Source organism: Ammospiza nelsoni, chromosome 5 (assembly GCF_027579445.1).
Source record: "Ammospiza nelsoni isolate bAmmNel1 chromosome 5, bAmmNel1.pri, whole genome shotgun sequence".
In the NCBI taxonomy this organism is placed as follows: Eukaryota; Metazoa; Chordata; class Aves; order Passeriformes; family Passerellidae; genus Ammospiza; species Ammospiza nelsoni.
The window spans coordinates 5,736,218-5,757,070 of record NC_080637.1 but is presented as its reverse complement, the minus strand read 5'-3'; the positions used below and the strand labels follow the sequence as shown (position 1 = coordinate 5,757,070).

The window sequence follows — 20,853 nt, the reverse complement described above, 5'->3', positions numbered from 1 at the left end:
TGGAACTGAGTAAGTTTTAAGGTCCCTTCCAACCCAAAGCATTCTGTGACTCTGTGAAAACAGTTTCTGTGCAGAGGGACAAGAAGTGATCAGCTTGCTAATTGATGCATCAGTGCTGTCTCTATTAATTGGAAGAGTTAGCACATTCCGTTTTTTCCTTAAGTCTGGGTGTTCACAAAAAAATTACAAGCAGCCTGTAGCAGTTGCTGAGAGGAAGCAACAGGCTTTAATGCTTGGCAGTTCAAAAGTTCAAATCTGGACCTTCACTCCTCCACAAATCCCAATTATCTTGCTCATGTTAGCATTAATGATTTTTTTTTTTTTGGCTGCAACTGTTGTCAAACATGTATTAGCTCATCTTCTGCAAGTACTTCACTGCAAAATCACATGTTTGGAGCAGGATAATGATAAAAATCTGTTTGTATTTGACTACAACCCTTGCTTACAGATTACATGTATGTTGATAAGATTGTTGTTCTCTGCTGTTTTTATTAAGAGGTGTAAGGCAGGCATTAATCTCCTGATTTATGAGTATCAGCACTATGCATTAACTCTCCCTCTGCTAGATAACCTGTTGAGCTGCTGCTACATTTCATAAGAATCCCCACAAGGCAGCAAGCATAACTCATAAGCTGGATACATCCCTCCCCTCCAAAATACCAAACACATTTAATCATGCCCACAAATATTAGCCTTAGCTTTATGTAAGCCTCAAATGAGCACACAAATCTTACTATCACTATTTGAAGTCTAAAACACTGGCAAGATTCCCAAGTAAGTCACTGTGATTTTGGAGAACACTACGAAACTCAAGCACAGCAGTAAAACACAGCCTGCCCCAAACAAGCAAATACATTCCTCTGCCAAACCAAAGTTCGCGGGAAAGTTAAACACAGGATTAGGAACAATTGAGCCTCATGGAGAAGAAATGTCAGGAGAGGTTCACAACCCAATGAAAGCGTATCTCCCCAGGCTGAGGGCTGTTTCTGGTGTGATATGCTTGTGTGAAACTCAATCATCAACACTCTTTGAAGTCAAGAACGGTTAAAGGTGGCCAACATCTCCAGGGAGATGCCTTAGAAAAAAAAAGTCTTAAAAACTTCCCAACCAATGTTGTAATTTTGGACTGCGTAGATTGTAAAAAAATCCCCTCAAAACCAGTGCTCCAGCTAATCTCAGGATGCAGGAAAAAGGCCAGACACTCTTAGGGGCTCAAATGCCAAAAAATGAGAGCATGAGGATTTTTAAATCACTAGCCATCACTTTTCCTGTCTCAGCGACTGCCAGTGAGCAAGACGATCATTTGAAAACTTGGCTACAGACCCTCATTTTCATTTTGTTTCTTTTAAACAAATACTTCAGCCTAACAATCTCCAGGACAAACACAGCTAAACAAAAAAAAATCCCCACCCAAGCACTGCCTGGTTATTAAGACCTTGGTTCGGCATAGAGCTTTCTTCGACAAATAAATATATTGTCTTCATACATAATCTGGGGACATGCAGCTAGAATTGATTAACACTGGTATGGAGTCTTAAAAATAACAGGTCTTTAAAACAGCAAGCCGTGAGCAGGAGAATACAAAAGGACTGGAGTTAAACAATTTTAAATTATATAAAATCTTTCCATGGAGCACACTGTCAGAAACTTTTGCAAGATGATTTCTTCTGTGGGTGTTGGGCAGGAGTTTCATTTGGTTTCTATAGCACAGATTTGAAAGGACCATGAAAATTTGGCCCAGAAATGGGACTGATGCTTCCCATTTGGAACCAGGAAACATTTATAATACACATAGCCCAGAGTGAGGGGAAAACATCACAGCTGAAGCAGAAGTGAAAGTTTGGTCAGAAGCTGATGCAGATTTTAGAAGAGTAGTTCCTATATCACTGTGAAGTCAGAAATCCTTGTGTCATTCCTCTTTCAAAAACTCATGGACTGACAACCACAAATGAAGGCCTCAATGCAAGTTCTAAGATTGTGCAATAATCTTCAGGTAAAGAAAGTTCCACAATATGATTTTATTTACATTTTAAAAGAGCATATTAGTCAATTTCTGCATTTTTACCTTTCTGACTGAAAAAAAGCTTATTGACCTTAAGTGTCTGTGTGCACATGATCATCTGTGCCTTTTCCCTGAGTATTTACAGACCAGAAATCCCCATTCACATAATCATTTTCCTTGGAGCCAAGGAAATTTTTAACGATGAAAACTGACAGCACTGGATTCATTATCTGTACTCCCAAAGATTTCCCAGCACCAGGATAATGGGCAGCACCATATTGCCTTGTGACACAAATATCAAACACATAACGTAGGACCTTAGGCTATTACTGCTGTTTCCCACCTCCTCCTACCACTGACAACACTGCACAGAAAATTAAAGTTCACAACTTGCATTGTTGCTCTCTCACACAAACAAGAATCATAATAAGGAATGAAGACTTGAGGGGAAGAAAAAAAAGTAAACCCCAATTTTTTCCAAATTTTACCAACCGTGTTTATGTAAAATGGTTTGATTCTGTTTGAAGTTAAAAGTTGTACTTTTTCCACGGGAGGGAAAGGAGGAGTGCTGAAAATCATCTGTTTGCAAAGAAGGAAGGCAAAGCTGCAAATCAGCAGGAGCTTAAAGGGACAATTGAGTTAAGAATCATTCCTGCAATTTGATTCAGTTCACCACAAGTTTAAGAGCCTCTCAAGGGTTCAACTCAGGTTTTGATTTGACCCCTCAAATTTGACATTTATGGACTTAGGTTGACTACTGCTGATTTCAAAATAAAATGAACAGTGTAGTCCCTTTCCACCCTGTTCAGGAATCAGATGTGTAAATATAGTCACATACAAATGCCAGCTTAATCCCTCCCACCTTTTTTGAACTTCTTGTTCAGCTCCTGAGATGCTTGGCAAGGAGGTGGTAATCTCAAAAGTACTAAATTGTCTTAAGCTTCCTGAAAATAGGCAGTCAGGTAAAGACAGAAACCTCTCAGGCACAATGCTTCAACAAGGACACTTTTAATCCTCTATTACATCAACACCCTATCCCCCACCCAATGTCCTCCAAAAAAAAAACCTAAAGGAAACCCTTCTCCCCCAGAAAAATCCCAAAATAAAACCCATGCCTAAGCAAATGAAGTAATCAAAAAGATAAAGAAAATAATAATAATAATGAAAAGACAAAGAAAAAAAGCTCCACTAAACAACCCTAACACTGAAACCACCAGAAAAACAAAAAAAGGAGCTTCTTTTTTTTTCCAAAGCAGGAACCCCCTGGCCCCACCAAGCATGAATCTGCATCTGATTCAGCATGACACAATCCAGCCAAGATACACACACTACCCCCAGAAAAAGAAAGCAGATTTCAAGGGCTCCAGCTCTTGCAGTATAATTTTTTCACTCTTAATGTGTAAAAATAATGTGGAGAAAAAAATAACTTGCAGTTAAATAAACCTTGGTAGAACATACAGGTCCTTCCACACAAAAATGGAACTAAATTAAAACAAAAACTATATCCAAATTATATCAAAGCTTTCTGTGAACATAATTCAAATATTTTAAGTGCACTATCCAACTTCAGAAAATTTGAATTATCACCTACAAAAGATTGTGATCTTGAAATCTTCAGGACCCTGTCTTTTCTGGTCAGCCTGATCTGATCCTCAGAGAGAGGTCTGAATTTAGCTTTGATCACCATCGCATCAAGCTCCCAGGAATGAAATGAGAATCTTGTTACATTAAAATAAAGTTGTTTATAATCAACCATGCACAAGCTGTTGGTATGGCGAGCTGCCACACAAATCAAGGCTAAAACAGACCAGGCTTAAAGCTGAAATATAACTAATATGACATTATTCCTTCAGACATTTGGTTAGGCTGACAAATTTGTAACTCTGTAATTTACACAATGTCCCCATGACATGTGGCAGTGCAGCTATTGTGTACGGAGATTTTTATCATGGGAAGGGAGAGGGAGGGAAATCTACATTTTCCTCATGCAAATCTTTCCCATAACAATGTCAGAATACATGCTGACCTGCTAAAGTGTACAATTTACCCATACGAGAGTACACAAAGTTCAAACGGTGATGGATAATTTTAATTCAATGCAAAGTTACCCAGTGAAACTCATTGGTCCAAAAAGTGGTAAAGATCCTGTATACAATGCTGTTAAAAAAAAAAAAAAAAGTGTATTCTTTAGTAACATAAGGCTTGAAAGGTTTGCTCTTTCTTTTTTTTTTTTTTTCATGCATTGCATCAATAAAGTAAATGTTGTTAGAATTCAGTAGTAGGAAGGAAAATTCAATGAGTAGGATTTTAACGCTATTGTATAACAGCAATTGTCTCATTGGATCGGACAGGAGTTTGTTTTGTGTGACCTTCCATCCCTAAGAGGTACAAAAACCCTCCATGGATAGTGATATGCTGCCAAATAAGGAAAGATTCTCCTTGACCTCAGACAGTAATTGGTCAAAACACGAGGACTATATCTTTCCCCATCCATTTTAACCCTATCTGATTGTAGATGTTCTCATAATCCATAAAAATGTATTTTTTTTCCCAATTCTCAGGATTTGGCCTTCAGAGTGTGTACTGACACAGTACCCTGTGAGCTAATTGCCATGTGGGTTATTGGTTTTAAATACTTCAAAAGATTTTTGTTTCTCCTTTGTGCTACGAAAAAATTCAAAAGCAGAAGCCTCAAGTCACGGTTTCTGAGAAGCGCTGGCCATTCTGTGCAACTCTTTGCTTCTGTAATTAAACTCTCCTCAGAAGGGAGCCCTTCTGGGTCTGAAACTTTCAGCTAACTCCTGCTGGAACCCCTCTGCTCATGCACATTTTTTACCATCTTCCTGAAGGAATTCAGAATTGGCAGCTCCTACTGAGGCGATACAAAGATACCATATATAGGTAACTGCTCTGTTCCAGATCATCACATCTTAAGGGCCCGTCATACATGCTGATTATACAGCTTCCTCCCTGCAAAGCTGATTTTATTCCAGTGCCACACAAAGCTTCCAGCTGCTGAAGAAATAAAACATGCCCAACTCTTTGCTGAGGAGCTCGTTCTTCTTCCCCATCTCACTTTCACCATGAAGATTTGTGCAAACTTCCTCTGTGATCTGACTGCTGGTGTGTATTGTAAGAAAAAATGGAGGGGGAGAGGGGAAGAAAAAAATAAATGCAGAACTTGTTCTTTCCTCCAGATTGTCACATTTTATGGCGTTGCAACCCGGAGCCCAATGTTGTTTCATGTCCACATCCCAAGCTCACTGTGTACATGGCTCACCTGCATCAACACAGGTTATTTTCCTCCTGTTGTTATTGCATTTTCATAATAACTGCTTAAATTTAATCCATGACATGAATTTCCCATACAGGATGTACAATCAACCTTGTAATAACTTGCAGAGTTTTTAATGGGAAAACAAGGCAAAAATTAGTACAGTCAGATTAATACAGGTACACAATACATTCAAGCTGTGTTTCTGTACTTTAAAGGGCATTTTGTTTAAAGGTACTTTATTTTTCTTGAAGAGTGGCTATGATTTTTGGGGATTTTTTTGCTTTTTGTTTGTTTGATTGATTTGTTTTGTTAGGGGTTTTCCCCCTTCTGGAAATTAACTCTGGTCTTCTCCTAGGAATTTTGTGCTGTGATGCATGCCCAGCAAACATCTGTAATTGCAACAAAAATAATTCTGGCCAAGGTCATTTCTCATGTGCATGTGAATAGGACAGAGTCATGCCTCCTGGAATTGGACCTGCAGCTTCTTCCATGCTCATTCTTCTTTTTACCTTTATTCAACCACAAATATCTGAACAAAATTTTCCTTGCAGTAGATCAGATTTTTTTCTTGGGCTACTTTGTCACGGCAAGAATAATTGCCTATTTCTGTTGCTGGACACTCTACTGTGCCTGGTTGTACATTATCTGCAGATAAGATGCAGAAGAAAGGATGTAAACTAAAATAACTGCATCCCAGGCTGAGATAGAAAAATTCAGATTGTTGTTTACTATAGAAACTATTGCTACAGAAGGTGCTTTTAAACTAGGGGACATCTTCGTGAGCAACTTGCTTTTTCTCTTGGGTGTGAAGAGCTGAAACTGCTTTTAAATTCTTCCTATGAAAAAAATTGAGAGCAAAGATGAGGAGACCACAAAGTCCACATAAAATAGTGATCTAGCCAATTTTGGGGCATTATGTACCAAGACTCTGCAGTTTCACTCAGAATAACTGTGTGCACGATGTAAGCTCTCACTAACCACAGATTTTAATTAATCTCATTCTAAACAGAGCAACTTGCTGCCCACAGATGTAGCTGTGACTCTCAGTGAACAGCAGGGAGATCTAAACTCAGTTAGAAGCAATCCCAGAGCTAGATGTACAGAATTATGTTGTTCTGGTTTAAAAATACAAACAGCTTAAGCAGGAAGGAGAAAAGAACCTCAAAAACATCAACCAAACTCCCCCCCCCAAACTAACTCCAAACCCAGCCCTCTGCCCCCACCTCATTTATAAAAATCAGGAAAGTTTCAGCTCAAATATATAGCAAAAAAAAAAAAAAAACTTTGCCATAAAGCAAATTTGGTTTCCCCTATCATTACTTCCCAATAATTTAAAGTTAATATTCAACTTATGTAGTTAGTTTATTCAGCTTGTCTGCAGCCTACAATGTCATTGGTTTAAGTTTGTTCATAGATTATGGTAAATTTATTAGTCTACTTGAGGGCTAACTAAAGAGCAAAGAGTTGGGTCATCTGTTTCTTTTAAACACAGGAAAAAATAGCTAGAAAATTAAAACTTAATGTAACTTTATTCCCAAGAGGTTTTTAGAGTCCAGACTTCAGATAGAGTAAAACTGGGCATCAAAAACACTGGCTGGAATTAATTAATGCACTAAGTACTTTGACTGAGATATTTTTTTTCTTCTATTAGATCCAGAAACTTTATGTATAAGAAGAAGGATGTTAAGTCTTCTGCAGAACACATGGGCTTCAACTCCCAGTTACTCTAAGTCTAGATCTTGCTCAACGGAGCTTTGTCAGTTTGAGTCAGCAGGAAATCTAACCCCAAAAGTCACATAAAAGACCCTGCCAATTAATTCCTCTTGGAGTCAATAAAAGTTTACATCAGTATTTAAACACTTTTCTCCCCATCACCCCATTTGAGACCTTTAATACCTATCTCCCCCTTCCAAGCTCGTAATTCCTCCCAGGCTACATAAATCCTTTATTCTGGCGTCTCCAGCCGAAACCTGACCCCAGTCAACAACATTTCACAACTCTTGGCAAGGTCAGTTTTTCCAGCAAAAGGGGAAGTCCAAGGGCTACAGAGACCCCCCTGAGCCTCTGCAGTGCCAGAAACACCAAAGTTCTTCCCCAAGACCACACCAGGGCCAAAAGGATGCCCAGTTATGATTTGCCAAGCGAGCCAACATTCCCAGCACCTCTAATGGAAGGGCACGGAGAAATTAAGGTTCAAATACCTAACAGGGATCATGGACCCAGTACTTCAAGTAAGTTGCATAGAAATCTATGCAAACCTCACAGTAACTAGAAACCACCTCTGATTAATATGCAATAAACCCTTGCTTGCTTTCTTAGAACAAAGATTAATTGCATCTTAAGAGATTGAGACTTTTAATTCATGGCAAAAATGCTTGAAGGTGATTTTAGTTGCTATTTGCAGAATTAGGTAGCCTCAGCTTGAGATCTGCCAGTGCCTCCTAGTTCAGGATTAGTGTAAGAGGCAGAGTCGTGCTTGGATGACACGTGGAGATTAATTAAATTGTGGATTTATAGCCTATTCTTTGTGGAGAACGGTTATTTAGACTACATATTTTTCAGAACTGAAATGTCCACTGCTTCAAAGGCTCATTTAAGTCCTTTCTATAAGATTACTGTTTTCTTTGGGACCTGGAAACCAAGAATCCAATATAAAACTCGGAATCTTAAAACTAAAGGAAAAAAACCCCTAACCTGTCCCCCTTTTAAAGCTTTTTATAGTATCTTACAAATCCTTGGGTGGACTATCCTTAATCAAATCACTCAAAAGTCATACCAAGATTTTCAACCCCAAGAAAGCTCTGGTTCCATTCATCTACTAATTTAAAACATAAATGTCCTCAGCCATTCAGGTATGTTAAACTGAATATCAGTCTACTACTGAAGAGTATTGCAAATTACCTGAACAAGTACATTAATTCTTTAACAGATAAAAATTATCTATACACCATGTTTCTAGAAGATAACTGGCTACAGGCAATTTAACTTGATATCTGAAGGAGAAAAAAAAATCCAGCATAACTGACATGACAAGTTTTTCCAATAATCTGAAATCCATCCATTCCACGAAAGAGAGAGTACAACTGAGGTAATCACTGAGCCTCCCAATATTTCTACCTTAAAAAAAAAATCTTCACTTTTAAAACTCAGTTGTAAAAAGCAAATGAACTGCAACAAAAATGTCACTGTGAGCAGGTCAACAGGGGTTCAGTAACAAAGTGGTGCACTAATACCAGCTTGGGATCAACTCAAGAACAAGTGTCCTATGATGACAACATCCCTCTACAGTCAAGGAATGCATGGACTTGCCCAGATGAGGAAAAAAGAAATAATAATTTCTATCACTTGTGATGAAACATGAGGAAACATGCAATCAAAAAAAAAATCTGAGAAAGTTACATAAAAATGCAATTAATATGAGATTAGGTTTGGGGTTTTTTTTAATTAAGGAAAATTAGAGTATAATCAGTAGAAGCACATTCAGCTGCTCATATAAAAAAGGTTGGATAGTAAAACTTAGGTTATTGTAAGGGTTTTTTAGTACCATAGAGCATTATTTAGGAGTATTAGAGCTCCTGAAGTCTGAAGAGGTTTGGTGGGAGACAATGATACCCATCAGACAACATCCAAAGGGAATAGTTATAGTATTTTCCTAAGAGATAAAAATTCATCTCTTGCACAGGTCAAGCAATGGAAAATCTTAGCAACAAAGACTACAAATCTCTCTGGTTCCACCTTCCTTTTCTCCCTCTCTGGTACAGCATCTTGGGACTAGCAGAGATGCAAGACATCTTTAATGAAGTTCTCTTGAAAAAAGACCCAAAGCCCAACAACTGCTTGGAAAAAAAGCTGGTGAGTGCAAGGGATTTGTGTGCCTGGTCCTTGGTGCTATCTTGCAAAGGCAGAAAAATAACAAAGAAGGGGTTTTAGTAAACAAGCACAGAATTATTTACCCTCAAAAGAATTAAATTCTGGTTTCAGTTAAATCATTGTTATGAGGGCAGGTGATGAAAAGCCCTGCCCAAGGCTGAGCCCCCAGTGCTGGGGGCTTTATAGGACAGAGCTGTACATCTGTATGGCCATGAAAGTCTTATAGCCAAGGTAAATAAGACAGATATTAACAGGTCCATTTTACCTCTGGGAATTGAGGCACACAGAGCTTAACTAACACTTCCAAACTAACACAGAAAGCCTGGGAAAAGCATGAAATTATAACCTCATTTCTCAAGGACAATGCCAGGCTGCCACTGCCCAGGTACCTTTCCTGTGTACAGGCAACTTCCTCCTCATTTCAGTGCCACAGAGTGCAGAACCAGACAAAGCCTAAAATTTGAGTGGGTGGGTTAGGAAAGACCTGCAGGAGTACATTAGGACTGCCACTGATTTAAGATGAGGAAATAGTAGAGGAAAGCGTCATTAAGTAATGTGTGAGGGAAAGGATGATCCTGCTTTTTCCTGCTTCCTGCAACATGGATGTTGCACATCCTACCTGTGTGAGAAATCACCAGTCAGGACTGAAATCCTGGGGTATAATAGATGAAGAAACAACACAACCTCCACCTCCTCTCACAAGGAGGGAACCTGAACTCAATGGCTCAAGGCCTTAGCAGGGAATCCACTCCAAACACTTTCCACACGTCCCAAAACACGGATACAAGACAAATTTACATGCAGAGGAGCCCTTCCAGCGCACTGCTTTGTTAGCAACTACCATCAGCGTGCCAAACCACAGAATTTCTTTGCTGACAGATGTTCTGGACTCAAAGTTAGAGATGCAAAACCAGTCAGATCAATTGATGGGGGAAGGAGCCATCAGGGAAAAGCCATAGCTGCTGGCACAAGTCCCTGAAGTGCAGATCACTGGCAGAGTGTTACTGCACCTCACTGTCACAGGCTCTGGCTGGACAGCTGTGCTGCTGCTGCAGTCATTTCATATCATGTTTTAGGGGTTAGGGCCGTTCAAATAATTAGGCAAAGGAGCATGGCAGCAGCAGTAAGTAAACCTCTTTGTGAGAGATCATTCATTTGAATTGGATGTTTAAATCCCCCATAAAGCACCTGGAAGATTTAACAACTCATGTCCAAATGAACAAGATGTAATGAGCTTGTACACAGGCTAGATATGAAAAGTGGATTGTTTTTAGCAAAACGGTGGAGAATAACCTCTTGTTGAAAGGAGTGATGGTGAATTTTAATCAGGGGAAAATGAAGATGCAAGAATAAATCTGCACAGGTTTAGAGGAGGACTGGATGACTTGCTCACCCACCAGCAATGAATGCAGGAGTGTGTTACACCCTAATCTGCTGTTTTCTGTTGTCTTTACTGCTTGCATCATCCCATAGATCCTGCCTTTTTGAGAGGAAAAGAAACCCCAAAAAACTAAAAAAAAAAAACCAAACCGAGGAAAGCTGCCCAAATTGTCCTCAACAAAGTGCAAAGGAAGTACAAATAAAAAAAAATTAAAAATTCATACTTCAATACAGCTTCATCCCAGTATTATTCACTTGAGTGACTGTAGAGTTAGACATTCAAACTGAAAGCAGAAGAATCCACACCATGTTTTGCTGTTCATGTTTAGCTTATCAGAGCTTGGCAACAGCCACCACCCCCCTGGTGATTCTCATCTGTGTCACAACTTGGAACATGAGTAACCCTCACTAACACCCCTTCCAATGCCATCTCTGACACCATCTGCATTTTTGGATTGGTAAACTGGAAAGCCATTTCTAAAATGTGTTTTTAGTTATTACAAGATACACACACCCTCTTTCCACACTTATTTATTTTATTTAACCAAGCATATTGTGGCAATTATGAGGGAATTTGTATTCTCCACTGACATTTGAAATTCCATTTTCTGTATTTCATGGTGGCGATGGAGTCCAGCATTGTGTCCCTGGGCCAAACTTTCAGGGCTTGTTTTCTTTTGTTTGTTGAGCACTGGATGAAGAGAACATTGTCCAGGTCCTCAGAGTAAAACACAAGCGAAATATTTTCTTTTTTCAGTCCTTTTTCCAGGCATTTGTGTGTTGGGAGTCCATGCATTAACTGGTTTGTTCAGATACTGAATACAATACAGAATGCCTTATCTTAAACTTTGCTCAATTTATTGCTCTCTGGCCACAGCCAAATTTTAGCTGTTGTGTCTGCTTTCCACCCCCCCTACCCAATTTGAACATTTTGAAGCTGTTTAAACCACCTCAACTCCAGGCAATCACAGGGGTGGATGTAGGGACAGGACAATTTGCCCAAAACAGGTCATAATGCACACACCAACACGGCTGAAATTGCTCCTCCTGGGCTGATTTGCCAAGCATGAAAAACACTTTTTATTTTTTTTTCCTGAAAAGCCAAACCATTAACAGGCTGTTTGGATGGTGTGTGTGGTGGGAAAAAAAAAAAAAAAAAAAAAAAAAAAAAAAAAAAAAAAAAAAAAAAAAAAAAAAAAGCCATTTTGGAGAGAACATTTGCACTGGTACATCCGGCTGATGACACGTGATGTGTGAAACAAGATGTTCCCAGCTCCACCTGCCAAGCTGGGCCGGCCGGTTCAATGGGACTCTGGAGTTCCCATCATCTGCATGCAGAGCAGGCACCAAGATCCCTGCTGCCCGGGCTGGGGCTGACCACTCCTCTCAGCAAAAACCCCTGCTCTTTTCCCTTGGATTTCACCTTGAGGTTGCCAAGTTAAAAGCCAAGTTAAAACCGACTTTTAATTTTTTTTCCCCCCCTAGCAATGTGCCGTGGAAAGGTCACATATTTCTTCAGACAGGAATGCAAAGGGGTGCAAGGTCTTCCCTGCATAGGTAACTCATATGATTTATGGTGCTGAATTTAGCCTTGTTGGAGCCAAATTAAGGCAGAAAAGCAACAGAGGAGATGTGGCCTTGAGGAATTATTTTTTTTTCCCCTCATTTTTGCGCCTCTCCTTGCCAGGCTACAGCTTTGCTTTTGCTGCTGTAGGGGCCCAGAGCACAGGTTGCTTCAGAAACGATTGTCCAGTCATATAGGAGGAACAAAACCACATGCCAGAAGTTCTAAACAGGACTAAGAGACTTTTCTGGAATCAAGACAGCTGATTTTGGTCTCTCTTATGCACTAGGGGGGGGTCTCCATCCCAGCTCATTTTGGAGATGGTAAATGAGATTTCTGTGTCTGCAGAGGGCTGGGCCAGCACACTGTGTTTGCTGGGAAGGCTCTCAAGGAGTTTTTTTCTTTTTTTTGAAGGCTTGAAGTTTTGCCAGTCTCTCCTGGCTCCAAGGAATACAACAGGACATGGTGTTTATTGCAGCCCCACTATGAACAGGGAGATCAGGCACAGATCTTATTCCTTGGGAGCTTATCCCAAAGGAGACAACAGGAGGAAAAAAATAAATCCACACATTCTCTTTCCAGTAACTTTGGTACTCAGACCACTCTGAATAAATCCAGTGAAAGAAAATGAACATTAAACTCTGTTTAGGGCACTTGCAGCCAGAGGAAGCTGAGACTCACCAGAAATTATTGCAGCCCTCACTGTCCCACTCCAGACAGACACAACCAAAGAGGGAGGCCTGATGTAATATTATATATACACACACATCATATTGCCATTTAGTTTATCCCTCTGCTTGCTGTCCCAGCTTAACGGAGTTGAGTCCAGCAAAATTTCCTGTCATGCTCCAGCACGACCTCTCTTTCTTTTAGGCTTCACCACTGGCCACAGCCTCGTTTATTGCTATATTGTACCTTTCCCTTCATGATTACCTTTATTCAGAGGCCCAGGGAAATGCTTCCAGAGGGTTTGGGGAGCAGGAGCTGAGCTCAGCTGACATGGGGGTAACCAGCACCAAGGCTGCTCTGAGCCCCTGGGGATGATGAAGTCCCAGTGTGAATATCCCCACTTGCTGCCCCCACAGGATCTGCATCCTCCAGTCCTTTCCCAGCTATTCAGGCCCCAAACTGTGATGGAGTCATAAATAAGACACCCCCAGAATAAATTATGGGGGTGCAAAAAGTAAACAAAATTGAGAATTTATCAGCATAGGACACCAGTTTAGAGCTGGTGGTGGCATTTGCTACATCAATTCATTTGAGCCTGAAAGAATTGGTTTGTGTACCTAAAATAAACACACAAACATTCCTCTATTTCTTATAAATATTAGCTACAGGCTTATTTGGGGACACACTAAAACGAGGAACTTCAGAGGCCTCAAACAGGCTGGAAATTGGCCCACAGAAGAGGAACTGAAATATATAAGAAAAGTAGAAGTGGTATTGCAGTTCAATAAGTCACAAGCCATATGAGCTATGTGATGACTTCTAGCTCTTTTTCTTCTTTCTTCCAGCGATCATTCTGCTCACATTACTACTCATATTACCCATTGCCTTTTGCCACCTCTTAACCTCCTGCATCCTGCAGTGGTGCTGCACAATGTCACATCTGTGCAGAGCTGCTGCTCTCCTCACGCACAGAAACCACCCAGAAATGCCCAGACTCAATCACACCTTTGACCTGCTCTGTGCCCGTTCAGCTGCAGCCTCCACGTTCACACACAAAGTTGGGAAACTTCAGGCTTGCTGCAGGGGAAAAGTGCCTGGGAGATGCTCCTTTTACAGGTATGGAAAAGGGTTTTTTTAAAAAGAAAACGGGATTCTTTGAGAGGGCAACATTGTCTATTCCTTAAATCTTCTTGGCTTTAATGCCCTCTGTGCCATCCTTTAACTCTGCACAAAGCTGGCATCACCTGACTCGTCTCGCGGAGCAATCAGAAATAATCTCATCGAGCTCCATAAAAGTTAAAATAATTAAAAATTAAAATAATTCCTAGAATAGCTCTCCTGCCAGCTGTCAGGCAGCACAAAGGGGGCTCTGCAGAAGCCCTTCAGTGGCATTCAGGGGCTGGTGGTGAGCCACAGGAGCCAGCCTGGCTCTGGTCCCTGCCCCAGCGCTGGCCCCCAGCCCTGCGCTCCTCATCCCCGTGTTTGAGACCTCACGGAACTTTTGGAGTCAAATACAAACTCATCATCCTGTGCTGACAGTCCCAAACCCCTTGGAAAATAAAATGAAATAAAATAAAATAAACCTGCATCAAGCCCCCTGTGCCAAGGCTCACACCACAGGCAAGAATAAAGGGTCTCAGTGCCCAACCCTACACAGAAAATGGTCAGGGAATTTTACACTCCTAAAATAGAAAGTTCAGTGAGGGAAAAAACCTTGGTCATGTAAGTAGACTTTATGCTTTGACTCTGAAGTGTTGTTTTTCCTCTTCCAGTTCAGAACACATAAGTTCTTTAAAAAAAATGATATCAAGAATCCAAAGTATACTTCAAAATATTATTATTACATACATAGCATAACAATATCATAATTCATAGCCCCCAACCCCTGTAATTTGCTCAAAATATATTCAGTGCAGGCAGCTTCAAGTTTTGCAAAAAAAGCTGAGGGGTATCTATGCAACTTTACATTTAAGTGATTTTATAATTTTGCCATCTACGCTCCCAGATGTTTCCAATGTCTTACAGAAGTTTCTGCAAACCATCTGCAAAGTTTTATACGTCTGCATTCTCAATAAGGCAAAACCAGGCACTTACAGCATTGAAACACAGGTATTTAACACTGTGAGTCTTCAATATCTGCAGCAAATATTAATGGGGAATTTTATTCTCCCTTACCGTTTTCAGCAGTTCAAATCCCAATTTTTCACTATGCAAATTAAAAAAAAAAAACCCAAGTGCTGTAGATAAAAAAGTAGCAACTTCTAAATGCCAAACACATGCCTTAAGAGAGGCAGCAAAGTGTGGAAGTTTCAACAACAATAAGAAACAAACACTTCAGTCCCCCTTCCTCCCCCAAAACTATTTTCCACTTCTTGATCAACTTTCTCATGCTGTTTATTTTTGCTTCTCTGGAGTTTCCCATTCATTTCCATGCAGAGCACAGCAAGGAAAGCAGAGAGTTAACGCTGCAGTTGCAACTGGTGTGAGCCTTTACTATTAGCTTGAATTTACAGAGCAATCTCTCCTTAAAAAGAAATAAGGGAAAAAAAAAAAAAAAATTCCTCACTGCACTGTAACACTGAGAAGTATATTTAAAAATTCTCTCTCGGGTCTCTCTAAACATCTGTTCAAAGGTTTTGCTGCGTCTTAAAAGGGCTCTAATTACCAGAAACTCCTTTCTTACTTAAGCCCAGGACTCGCATTTCGATTATAACTCAAGCTCCAGTTAATTTAGGGCTAACCCCAAAATGCCTGTACCAAACAGAAGAAAACATAGGCCTACCTTAAAACTTTCCAGCTTTTCAGAGGATCCAAGTCAGAGATTATAGACACCATTGTAGGAATAACAATAATAAAATATGTATATTAAAAACGAAAAAAGAAAATAAAAAAGAAGAAAAACCACGGCAGGGAAGGCTAACCACAAAGGCAGCAAGTACTCTACTCAGTGTGGGAATGACAACAAACCCAGCACAGCTCTTCCTCCTTCTCAAGCTGATAAGCACTTGTCCCAGCTTCTCTCCACCCCCAAAATCAATCTTGTGCTATATTGCTTCACAGTCCCAGTTTCATTTCTTCACCACTACCTTTTAAAGCCCTTGTAATCTGCTCCAACTGATCAAATTTGACCTTTTTGTAGTCCACTTTATTCCAAGCACAGCCCTCAGTTAAATCTCTCTTTATTAACACCGTCCTTCTTGGCTTTCTTTTGGAGCAAACACAGCTCAAGCTCGAAGCCTCCAGTCTTTGCCAGCAATCATTTACAGATTACTGCGAGCTGCAGTCTTCTCCTTTTGGGTATTTTCTTCTACCTTTGAGGTTTGTTTTTATATTATTTTCTGAGGGTTGTTGGTGGTCTCCCTTCCCCTGTTCTGTGCAGGTTGGAGTTTGACACTTTTAAAGGAGGGACTTTCTAATGCAGCTCCTCTCCCAGCCTTCCCTCCTCCCCTTGTCCCTCACCCCCATATGGAGAGACAGACACACGCATTAAAAGCAGTTCACAACCTTTAGAATTCAGAATAATCTTTCTCCCAACCCCCCCCCCCCCCCTCTGTTCTTTAAATCTATTAGAATTGATAGACTTAAACACAGAAGCTGTGCTTGAAATGCACTGATCTAAAGCAAGGCTGCTATTATGGAGGAATAATAAAGAGTCTAATCATGCAAAGCCAGATGTAACCCTTTGGATGTTTAAAAGGGGAGAAGGTGTCTATATAGTTCCATTAAATCAATTTTTTTTTTTTTTTACTACATAAAAAATAAATGGTAAAGCATCCTCCAGATTACTATGGTGATCTGAAAAGTTCTGTGACTGCTGATAGTGTGTATTCACTTAGGAAAATCGAGTTTATTGGCTTCTTTTGCGTTTCTGTAATACTTTTTGACATTGATTTTCCTCTATTTAAATATTGCTTTGGCATTTTTTCCCCTTCTAAATATTTTCCATTCCTACTGCAAATGACTGTAACCTCTCCTTGAGCTCCACCAATTCATTAGGATTTCTGGAAATTCCTGGAAATTTAATTCCAGTGAGGAATTAAAATTCTTTGGGGGGGAAAAAGCAAAACAGTGTCTTCTCTAGTGTTCAGTCAGAACCAAACTACCCCAATTGGTAGATACTTCCACTTTGATATTTATATCACAGGCATATGCTGCTAGTTTCCCTCTGCCACCAGCTCTCTCTCTCTCTCACACACACAAAAAGAAAAAAAAAAAAGAAAAAAAGAAAAAAAAGAATAAAAGAAAAAAAAGAAAAAAAAGAACTTAAGATCAGCCCTTGTATGTTAAAAGAAGCAGTAATATGATGGTCACGAAGAGATTTGGGAAGAGATTTGGGAGATCTGGTAGCATGAGACGCGCTGGTGGAAACATAATAAGGAGTATTATAAGACATAATAACTTACAAACTTTTAAGCCTTCCAATAGCTCCTTCTTTGCTGAGATAAAAACTTGAGCTGTGCCCAAACCATTTCAGGCTCCCTGTTCTGCTGGAGGCTGGGTCTGGGCAGCCTGAACCCCCCTGGCCGGCTGCACAAAGGCAGCTCAGTCTTGCCCTGGCCACAAGGTGACCCCGAGGCTTCCCACCGCCCAAAAAAAAAAGAATGTGACCATTTTTCCTGCCAGACAGCGGCCAGCTGATAGCGGTCAAACAGAAACAACCAGTTTTAAGTGACCCTGATACAAAATGCCTCCTTTGCTCCAAGGCCAGAGCATCGTTGACCCCTCATTTGGGAGGAGCTCTGAGACATCTCCTGCCTCCTCCCGCCCTGGGCAGGTGAAGCTCAGCCAGGGGCTCTGTCTGCTCATCAGTTCATCAAGTTCGGACTCTGGAATTTTACATCCTCCCCTAGGCAATGCTTCCAACAGTTTGGCTTTGTCTCAGTGAGGAAAAACACACCAGGGACAGCTGCTGGTGGGGCTGCAGGTGCAGATGGAGGACAGCTGGGGGTTACAAATGTTCCACCTCTCCCTGAAAAAGTTCTGCAGAGATAAGGCTTCTATCCAGCTCTGGAAACTCTGGGCCCTATATTTGTTTAACTACAGGAGGTGGGCAAGATGCTTGTAATGGAAAATTAAATTCAGTTGTTTCTTTGTGGAATGGAGAAAACAATTTTTTTTTTTTTTTTTTAGCATGGAAAGCAAATAAAAACAGATTGGCCAATGTCTCTTTTATTCCTCCCAACAGTTTGTAAACCACTGAAACCACTGTTACAGATGTTAATCCCTTGTTTGAGGCTGGGGAGGACACCAGTGGCTGCAGAACACTGCCTTTTCTCTTTCCTCTCTACCCTATTGCCACATTTGCTGGTTTTAGAGTTACACTCACCTATTTTCCCATGCAAACTTCTCACTTAATATTTCATATCGTGCAAATGTATTGATGACCAGGCTCAGATTAAGAAAGGCTTCAAAGACAGCAAAAATCAAAATACCCTGACACATTGACAAGCCAAGTTTGTGTCCTTGTCACATCCTGTTGCAGGTCAAGGTGAGAAGGGGGCAGATGTTCTGTCTTTATACCCCACTGCACCAATATGCTCAGTGCCTCCCTTTGTTCATCCCAAAATTCCACAAACTATGTCTATTTCAAGGATTTTTATCTCTAACAAGTACATCTTATACTTTCCATAGATACATTTTTCACTGTCTTCCCACAGAAAATGCTCCATTATTTCTGCCAACATATCCACATGAAAACTATACTGCAGGAGTAAATATACTTGTTCCTTTCCCTTTTGCACTTCTTGTGGTTATTTCTATTTTTTTAATCTCAAATTCTTGTGTCTGGAAAGAAAGATATGTCTCCATTTTGGAGGGCCTTGATGGCATTTTGCCAGCTTTTCCTACAAGCCTGAGGACAGCAACTATGAGCCTTCTAAAAATAAAACTACGAGATCAAGTTTAGCACAGAGGAACTTGCAACAGGCAATGGATTTTCCAAAACAGCCTCACGTGTTTCATACAGCATGTAGCTATAGTAGGAGAAAACAAATAGAAACAGAAACTCACTCTAAAATTATTTTAACTCTTGTGCTTAGATAGCAGACTCAAGCCCAGCTTTTAGCCAAATGTTTCTTCTCCTAGGGCTGGGGACTTTGTATTCAAAACTTTTATTTTTATGCTTTGAGTAAAGAAATTTCCTATGATCTTCAGCTTGTTTGCCAGGAAACCACCAGCACATCTGTGAAATATTACTTAAGCAAATTTATTACTGCTAGCCAGAAGGCAACAACCCTAAAATTGTTCTCTACCTGCTGAAATCCAGCCTATTGTGGAATTTGTGTCTTTCATGCCATGACACGTTCCCCCACTGAGAACTTGCTGGTTCTCAGTTAACATGATAAAGAAGTAGAAGCTCTCCAAGATTTTGAGTTGTGCTAAAATAAATATATATATATACTTTTGAAAACAGCATTCCTGTATACACACATACACAAAAGGATCTCTAAGCAATGTCATCATCCTTAGTTTAGACAGCTGTGGAGTCAAAAAAGTTCCAGATCAGCTAGCTACAAACATTTGAAGGTCAAGTACAGGACAAAGCGTTTAAAAAAGCAAAAGCAGTTTTGGCTACTGAGCAATAGAAAGATGATTTTATGTCATGAGATTTTTTTTTTTCCCCCCCAGCTCTTTCTTTACCAGAGTCCTATTGGACTGAGAACTTCATAGTGTTGGGCAGGATAATGAACCAAGTATAGTAAGCAGTTTGGGTTCGTTATTTAATCTCCTTTCAAGGCTGTTATCTCACTCAAAATATTTTAGGAGCCAGGGAAGGTCTGCCAGTCAGGGTGCCCAGCAGCCTGGTTATCAGGCAAGAATAGAGAAATAAATAACCTTCTAGAATCTTCCCAACACATATTCTCTGTTGCTGTTTCGAACAAAGCAATTTTAAGTTATTTGAAAGAAATCTTGGTCTTTTACCAGGAAAACCTCACTCTCCCTGGGGAGCCTGCTGTTAAACAAAAGCTCAGCTATTAAAGAGCGGCCTCCAACTTCAGGGCTGCTGTTGGGGGCTGATAAAGGCTCTTCTCCAGACTGCCTCATGCTGTCCCTCCCCATCAGCCTTGCCACCCCCCTGCCTCTCCTCCCAGTCCCTGATGCCTCGCCTTTTAAGCAATGGAGTGACTAATTGAAAATGCATTCCAGTGCTTTACAAGCAGCTTTTTCTTTCCTGCTGACCAGCCAAATGTTTTAAAGTTGGCAAGATGCTGCTTTAACTTGGGAACACGAGCACTTGTTCACGGCCTGGATGTGTGAAAAAAATCTGGCTGAATTTAATAATTCTGATGGAAAAAAATAATTAAATATCCTACTCCTAGAACTGGTGTGTAAGTAAGTCCAAGTATTATTAAAAATTTTTAAAGCTAGTCCATTCTTTCTTTGTGAAATACACAATTTGGGAGACAAGAAATTTTAAGTCCCAAGTCTAAGAAATTCCTAAATTCATGCACTGATGCTTGTACAGAACCAGAGGAAAATCAGCCACAAGCAGGCATAAATCCAGCTGACAATTACCCTCTGGGAATTGGGAACTGCAACCAAAACACCCCGGAGACAGCAATCGCTGTCTCACTGCAGGTCAATGGCCAGCTGGGCTGGGATTCAGCACATCTTATCACACTCTGTAACTTAGAAGTTGGCTTCATCCAGCAGCTGCAGAGATTGAGGGGTTTTGTTTCCTCGCTGATTGTACAAAGCCTACACTTTAACAGTTAATCATTAATCTTAAATTGCATAAATGTGTCTCATACTTATCGACTTCTCACTTTTACAGTCTGCAGAGACAAACTTTCAAGAGATGGCATTTTTTTAAAAAATTCCTGATTGTGTTTTTAATGGATTTTCAAGTACTTTCAGGTTTTGCTCATGACAACTGCTGCAATAAAAAGCCTCACGAACAAAGATGTGTTTTGTGTCTATTCACCTAGCAGAAAATCACTATTACGACATACTTCATTATGAGAGAAATGCTTTCCAGACTCTCTGAAGAGACAGTGATGCCCAAACTCCCATCAGCCTAATTGTTTTTAAGGTGTTTGCAGTTCACTTTAAACACCATACGAGCCAGATATTTAAGTCCTTGTGCTGAAT

The 20,853-nt window shown here is 40.3% G+C and overlaps 1 protein-coding gene across 3 annotated transcripts in view; it reads right to left on the bottom strand.

Moving 5' to 3' along the window:
• CELF2 (CUGBP Elav-like family member 2) overlaps positions 1-20,853 on the bottom strand; it is a 551,351-nt gene that overhangs the window by 361,252 nt on the left and 169,246 nt on the right. Inside the window, exon 1 of one of the 3 annotated variants that reach the window (XM_059471623.1) lies at positions 15,545-15,729. The exons of the other annotated variants lie outside the window; for them this stretch is intronic. Coding sequence (XP_059327606.1) covers positions 15,545-15,597 — 53 coding nt within the window. The 5' untranslated portion in view covers positions 15,598-15,729. Of the gene's footprint in view, positions 1-15,544; positions 15,730-20,853 lie in introns of those variants that run through there. 3 annotated transcript variants of the gene reach the window in all.